This window comes from Gracilinanus agilis, chromosome 3 (genome assembly GCF_016433145.1).
Source record: "Gracilinanus agilis isolate LMUSP501 chromosome 3, AgileGrace, whole genome shotgun sequence".
Taxonomy (NCBI): Eukaryota; Metazoa; Chordata; class Mammalia; order Didelphimorphia; family Didelphidae; genus Gracilinanus; species Gracilinanus agilis.
Window position 1 is genome coordinate 648,774,518 of NC_058132.1, and position 7,585 is coordinate 648,782,102.

The following is a 7,585-nucleotide window of genomic DNA, read 5'->3' on the forward strand; positions in this document are numbered from 1 at the left end:
AAAATGGGGCGTTGTTGTTCCCCAGGATTTAGGGTTCCTTTAGTATTCTCAGAATGGCTTAATTGTAGGCATCGTGGGTGTTGGGCTGGCCGTGCTTCTCTGGGCTTCTGTTCCCACAGGTCTTCTAGTCTAATTTCTTTGAATTCTCAGATCTCTCCTGTTTGACTGCCTAGGAGGACAGGATTATTTATTTAGAACTGGAAGGAGAGACAGCTAGAGAGCGTAGGTGGATAGGGCATTGGGCCTGGAGTTGGGAGGTCTTGGGTTCAAATGTGGCCTCAAACACTTCCTAGCTGAGTGGGCAAGTCTCTTAAACCCCATTGCCCAATCCTGACTACTCTTCTGCCTTAAAACTGATACACAGGATTGAGTCTAGGATAGGGGAGTGTGTGTGTGTGTTGGGGGGGGGGGGGGCAAGACACGCCACAGGAAAGGTTTCAAAAGAAGAAGAAACAGGGAAGTTAGGAATGGGTTGGTGTAGCTGCCCATGCTCGACTGCCCTTTGGGAAAGGGAGAGCCCAGGCTATGCTCGTCTCTGTGACTTTTTGGCCCGAGTCTCATCAGGGACCCTGCAGCAAAGGATGATTGGGGGTTCCTGAGGGGGAGCCAGTTCTGCTTGTCTCTGAGGCTGGTAGAAGTTGGCTTCCTCTTCCTCCAAGTGCCTCTCCAGGGGTCACTCAGCCATTCTCTTCCCACTTTTGCTTTTGTTTCTGGCCAGAATTCCCTTAGAAGCAGGTTGACTCTGGACATGTGCAGAATTAAGTTCATGTTTGGGGGAGCACAGAGCTCCCCACTTTCTGCCCCCATCACTGCAAAGCCTGAGCCCCCTGGGATTGGGTTTTTCTTTATTCCAAAGAATCTATCCCTGTTAGTGACAGACCTCTCTGTCCTGGGGTGGCCAGACCTTGGCAGCCTGCGGACCCCCATTGCCTAGCCTCGGCCGCTCTGCTGCCTCGGAACCGAGACACAGGATTGATCCTAAGAGGGAAGGTCGGGGGTTTTAAGTATTTTTTAAACTGATGCCTTTTGTTCATAGCTTGGCCCAATTCTCCCTCGCCGCCTCCTCTTCGCCTTCCCCCAGAAGCATCCCAAATCATTGTAGTCATAAGCGCGGACGCAGCACGTCAAGGTTCGCAGCGTGCCCTGCACGTTAATGCATCAATCGTGCAATGCTGAACAGTCCTGAAGCCAGAGGGCAGGAAGAGGAAGAGAGAGCCGAAAAGCTGGGCACCGCATCAGCGGTCTAGGGGGAGCCTCCTGCACTCTGCTTCGGCCCTGCCCAGAGCGTCTCCCTCAGAGGGCTCCCGCGGCTGCCATTCTTTGCTTTCTTTTGAACACCCTGACCTGCCGTCTTAGAATCCATCCTGTGTATTGGTTCTGAGGCAGAAGAGCCGTCAGGGCTGGGCAGTGGGGGTGAAGGGACTCACCCAGGGTCTCACAGCTAGGACGGGTCTGAGGTCAGATTTGATCCAGGATCTCCTCAAGCCCAGCTCTCCAGCCACTGAGCCACCTGGCTGCTTCACCGCCCTTCCTTTCCTCTTCTCCCTCCTTGGGGATGCTCTTTTAAAGGCTGCACTACAATCCCCAGGATGCACCTTGCACAGTTAGCATCACTTCCTGCCCAGGCCCTACCCACCAGGTAAGACCTTGGGAGCAACCTTGAAGAGCCGGGAGGGAGGGAGATGCTGAGCAGAGCCCAGAGCCGGGGGCCAGGTGAGGGGGCGGGGGCGGGGCTGGTTGTTTGCCTGTTTGTGAATGTCACTGACACTGACATACTGACACTGATACGCCGACACTGACATGCCGACACTGACACGCCGACACTGACGCTGCCACTGGCAGGGCAGCTGCTCCTAAGGATGCAGGCTGGGCTTTCCTTCCCAGCTGCCCCGTCTCTTCTCTGTGTGGGGCATGTGGAGGGCGCCCAGCCTCTTCTCAGGTTCTCCTTGGGGTTGTCTTTGGGGCTTTTCATGGTTTCCCTGAACTCACAGTGTCTTGTAGCTTCATCCTTTAAAAAAATAGCCTTAGAATATTCGAGGATTGAGTCACTCACCAGGTGTTCAACATCCAAGTCGTCTTTGGCTCCCTGCAGCTGTGAGCATGCCGCGGCCTCAGTTTCTCCCTATGCATCCGCAGACATACATCTTGTATTAGCAGAAATCTTTTTGATGACGCTACTCTTGTTGGCTTGGTTTTTCATGGAGTTCCAGCTCACTTGCCGTCCTTCCCGCCCTCGTGGATGTAGACCCCACGTTAACTTCCCAAATCCACCAGCGAAGGATGCCGTAACTCGCTTTTTTCCCCTCCAACCCTACAAACACTCGATTTTGTCTTTTTTGACAATTTGGTGGTTGTGAAACGGGGCCTTTAGGTTTCGGATTTCCCAATTGATTCCTCCAACAATAGGGCTCCTTTTCCTCTGTGTAGCCTCTTGTCAATTGCTTGTTGCCAGCCTTTGGCCATTTGCCGGCATTTTTTATTCAAAGATGCTGCCGTTTGGGTCCATTTCTTTAATGTTCTAGGTGCTGAGTTCTTCTCGGTTCTGTGGATCCCAGCCTATGATTTTGATCTTGGTTGTGCCGTTTTTGTGACGAAGGACTTCATTTTAGTCCTCGATAACTCAATCTGTCCCCCTTGCTTCGTCGTTTCGAACATTAGTTAAACACTAAGCTGTGTTCTACACAATTGGAATAAATATATTATTCCCTTTTTTTTCTGATTCTTTTCATCCTTTCTTTCCCCCTCGTTTAATTTGGTCATCGAGCTGGACTTTATTCCGAGCTTGGGATGATGTCAAAGTGCAACCATTTTTGACCCATTTGTAACTCGTTTTCCCAACAGCCTGGATTAGCCCATGAGCCCTGGCCCCTGGTTTTATTGCTTTTAGGCGAAGCAAAACCTGTTGGGTTTTTTCATCTGGTTTTGTATTCGGGACCTGCTGTTGAGGGTTTGGTGATTGACATTCTTTCCCACTGCTTGGTTTGTCCACTTTCCCTCTGGAAGGAGTGGCGGAGCAGGCAGGCTTTCCTTGGGCTTCTTAGAGCGAGCTTCCTCCTTATTTTCCCATAGAAATTGTTTTCTGCTTTTGTCAAGTTTAACGTGGGAAGAAAGTAAACTCGTTGAGGAGTTTTGTCGTGTTTGCCATCTTTGACCCACCGTGAATTTTGAGGCAGACCTCAACTTAGCCTACATCGGTAGCACGGGCCGTCCTCTTGGCCATGCTTTTGGCCGCCTGGCCGGGGGAACCCTGGGAGCAAAGGGACAAAGACAGGAAAAGGGAGGCTTTTGGAGGCAGGGCAGAACGGATCTGGGGTTGTGAGAGGATCAAGTGTTTGGAGGGGGACAGGGCAGCCTCCCACTGGAGAGAGCCAAAGAGCTGGGATCCCCCTCAGTAGCCACGAAGGAGCGACGTGGCCGGAGCAGCGTATCCAGAGGGTCGCTCGGTGGGCGCCGGGAGCCATGGGGGCTTAGCAGGGAGAGTAGAGACGGGAGGTCAGAGGAGACAGGCCCGGAGAAGAGGGGGAGGCCCCTGCCCTGTCCATGGGGATCATAGATGACTCGAGGAGCCAATGGAGGCAAAGTGTGGGGCCGGGCCAAGCGAGAGCCAGGTCAGGCCGGGAATTGGCAATTTGGGGAGGGTCTGAGGGCAGCTGGAGGTTAGGCTCCGTTTGTTGGTTTTTGATGGTCTTGGCTCAAGGGCGCCAGGCTTGCGCCAGTGGGAGCCGCTGCTTTTCCTCAACAGGTGTGTCTTTAAATGGGCCCCCATTTCCTCTTCGAGAGGAAAGTCCCAGGTCTCAGCCCCGGCCTGTGGGCACGTGTTGTCCCATGGGAAGACAGAGAGGCCTTGTGGCTCCCGAGCTTCCAGAAGGCCGGCCTCTGACCTGGACGGACGTCGGGTCTCTCCAATCAGGGAGGCCCAGAAGGAGGGATGAGAGGAAGCGGGGACTTGCCTGGCAGGGCAGCTGGTGCCCGGCCTCTGGCCTTCTCCGGCCAGCCTCTTTTGGCCAGCGATGGGAAGCCCAGGGCCCACGGATTCACCGGACGCAGCTCCCTCCGCCTCACCGTCATCAGAGAATTTTCATGTTGGCCCGGCTTAGCAGATTGACCGAGCGAGGGAGCCCCACGTTAAGTTTGGGGCGCCCCCAGCCAAGTCCTTAGCGGCTTCCTCTGGAAAGGAGAGGAGGAGGAGAGCCGGCTGCACCCCGGGGAGGTGGGATGAGGGGCAGCTCCAAGGCCAGCCCCGGAGGGAGGGCACCGAGCCTGGATGCGGCTCAGTCAAGGGAGAACTCGGCAGGGAAGGAACGTCCGAAAGGGGGCGGCCGGGCTCTGGGGAGGCCTCTGGGGGAACCTGAGTCTGGAGGGAAGGGGGGAGCGAGGAGTGAGGGGCCCTTGCGGCCTGGGCCTCTCCCCGCCTCGCTGGCCGCCCTCGGACTCTGGGCCTGCCTCTTCTCTTTGTGCTTTTTCATTCTCGGCACCTTTCACTAAGTGGCTTCTGGACTTTTCACTATTTCTTCTCCCGGAGGAGGGGGAGGCTTGGCGAGGGCTCGAGCCGTGGCGGCCCGTGTCCACTAGGGGGCGGGCGTGCTCCAGGCTCTGGCCTGCTCTCTGGGGCCTCCCTCTGTGCCGAGATGGCCTTCCCCGCCTTTCCAGGGCTCCAGGGAAGCCCTCACGTGCCGGTGTCCCGCGGATGTCGCTGGGGGGCTCCGGGCGGGGGGCATCCCGCACACACCTCCGACGGCCAGGCGGAGCAGCTCTCCGGCCTGGTCTCCTCTTCCAGGCAGCGCTGTGTTTTCCCAGTTCTGTGTCAGTCTTCAGCCTCTACTTTCCTAAATTACAAGATCCAGACCGGCCTGCCTCCCCCCGGACGGGGAGCCGCTGATCTGGGCCCCGATGGGTTCCCCGGCCCATCGCCTCGATTCCACAGACGATGCCCGTCTGCGAGGTGTTCCGAGGAGCTCCCGGCCTCGGCGGCCTCCCTCCGGCTCCTCACTCCCTGCAGCACGACGGCTTCCCTCGCCTGCGCGACCCGGCCGGACTTCCCTCCATTTCTGATTCTCGGGCGCTCTCTGTCCACGTCGAGTTCCTCCTCTTCCCTCAGTGGTCATCTGCCCGCTTCGAGGAAAGCCATGGGAGGCGGAGGCCGCAGCCTCTTCCCGGAGGCCCACCATGTTGGGAAGACTCCGGAGATAGCCTGAGGCTCTCGGCGGAGGACCGTCCGGCAGAGTCTGCAGAGGCCTCGTCCTCCAGCACCCCGGGGACCCTCAGAGCACCCGCTGATCGCAGAGGGGTGAAGTGGGGGCCTTGTGGAGCAGTAGGGGGGGAGGGCTGAGGAGCCGCTGCCGGCCTCGGTTCCCTCCTCCGTAAAACGGAGAGGAAATGTTTGTGAAGCGCTCCGCGAATCGACCCAGAGCCAGAAGATCCCAGGTCCAGTTCTAGCCATCTGGGTCTGGTGTGGAGAAAAGGGAATTAGGGCCTCGCCCTCCATGACGAGCCTCCGGGAGGCCCCCAGCACCCTCCCAGCTTGTTTGCTGCGGCTCCTCCTCGCCGTGTCTTCTGTCCTCCATCCCCGTCCCAGAGTCTGTCCTTCCCGGAGGTCCCGTTGCCTTTCCAGCCGGGCTTTTGTGACGCTTTCAGAGCTCCAAAGGGCTGCCGGGCCCTCGCCAGGGCTCCTCCCACCTACGTGTCCCCGAAACCAAAGCGGCACCGCCAGGCCGCTCGGGCCCTGCTCGCCAGGAGGCGGGTCAGAGCACTCTCCGGCTCTTCCCCTCCGCGGGTCCCCTTGAAGGGCCTTTACTTGCCACTTCTGTCTTGGCACGGCCCGTCTCGGCTTTACCTGGAATGTGGGGGGCTGCTGCTTGTGTGGGGGGGCTCCCCCAAGTCTCGCCTCTTCTCCCACGTGCGGTTCTCTGGGGCGGCTCGTGTCGTAGACGTGGCCCCCCGCTTCTCAGGAAACGAGGCGGTATCGATTGGCTACGAGAAAGCTGCGGTCGATCCCAGCCTCGGCTCTGGCGTGCAGCCCTGGGCCGAGGAGCTCCAGGCTCTGGATCGCGGTCGGCCCGTCGCCCCTTTGTCCGTCCTCCTTTCCCAGCTGCAGCCCAGCACCCCGTTCTGACCCCAACAAAAGCTGGTGGGTGGAAGGTGCTGCCTGGGGGCCGGAGCCGGGGGCCTGGGCTTGGCCGGCCGTCTGTCCCTCCCCCCGTACCCTCCTCAGCGGGGTGGGCGGCCGGCCGGTGCCCCACAGCCAGCAGGTGCTCAGCACCGACAAGGAGACTCCGTGAGATGTCCGTCCCGGGCCCGACACGGCCCTGATCCGCCCGGGGACCCCCCCGGATCCCTTTTTGTTTCCTTCCACCGACGCCTGGGTTCGGCCGATCCTGGCCCTGACTCTGTCCTCCTTCTCGTCCTCAGAGACCCCAAAGATGAGCCCCCTCATCGAGCCTCTCTCCTGGATGCTGGGCACCTGGCTCTCCGAGCCCCCCGGGGACGGCGCCTACCCGACCCTGCAGCCCTTTCGCTACCTGGAGGAGGTGCACATCAGCCACGTGGGCCAGCCCATGCTGAACTTCTCGTAAGTGGAGGCCCCGCCTGTGCCGCTGGCATGTCCTCGGGACGGTCACTCCAAGGCCGGCCTGGGCCTGAGCTCTGCTGTGAGCGCAGAGCAGCCGGGCACACCCTAACAGCCGTCTTTGCTCGGGGGGCCACAAGGTCGAGCCCCCACCCGGGGAGCCTCCGTCCCGTGTCCTCCCCCCATCCCACGTAGGAGCCAAGAGCTGAGCAAACCTTCGGCTCTTCTCGAAGTCCTCACCGAGCTGATGGAGAGAAGGTGCCAAGCAAAGGGGTGCCCCTCCATTCATGGGGCGTCTGGGGGGGCGTAAAGCGAGGGGGCTCAGTGGAGAGAGCCAGGCCTGGAGATGGGAGGCCCTGGGTTCAAATCTGCCCGAGTCACTTCACCCCCGCTGTCCAGCCCTTGGACACAGGACTGGAGGTAAAAGGTTTTTAGAAAAGGAAGGAAGCAGATGTGGTCCTCCTTCCTGTGACCCCGCCTGCCGCCTCTCCCTGTCTGGTGGGCTCGGCCTTCAGAGAGGCAGCGGCAGCCCTCTGCTCCGCTTCAGTGTTGCCATGTGTCCGTTCATCAGTCCATCAGCAAACATTTATGGGCAGCTCCTGGGGGCCGGGGAGTGGCAGCCTCATGGCTGCATCCCTGAGAAGAGAGCAGCGACGAGTCAGCAACAGGTTTTCTCTCCCGTCCAGACCCAAACGTGGCCGGGTTCAGGACGATGGAGCCAGGAGCAGAGCCTCTGAGACGGTGATATCTGTGCTGCTGGTGCTCCCTGGTGCCCGTGCTTGGAGGAAACATGCTGCTTCCTCTCCTCCTCCTCCTCCTCCTCCTCCTTCTCCTCTTCTCTTTCTCTTCCTCCTTCTCCTCTTCCTTTCTTCTCCTCCTCCTCCTTTCTTCCTCCTCTTTCTTCTCCTCCTTTCTTCCTCCTCCTCCTCCTTCTCTTCCTCCTCTCCTCCTCTCTTTCTCTTCCTCCTCCTCCTCCTCTCTTTCTCTTCCTCCTCCTCCTCCTCTCTTTCTCTTCCTCCT

General features: G+C 59.0%; 1 protein-coding gene across 1 annotated transcript in view; it reads left to right on the forward strand.

Annotated features, from left to right (window-relative positions):
- Positions 1–1,649: 1,649 nt before the first annotated feature.
- Positions 1,650–7,585, forward strand: part of THAP4 (THAP domain containing 4) — a 9,889-nt gene continuing 3,953 nt past the window's right edge. Inside the window, exons 1-2 of the mRNA XM_044667668.1 lie at positions 1,650–1,713; positions 6,409–6,568. Of these exons, the coding sequence (XP_044523603.1) occupies positions 1,683–1,713; positions 6,409–6,568 (191 nt within the window). The 5' untranslated portion in view covers positions 1,650–1,682. The remainder of the gene's footprint in view (positions 1,714–6,408; positions 6,569–7,585) is intronic.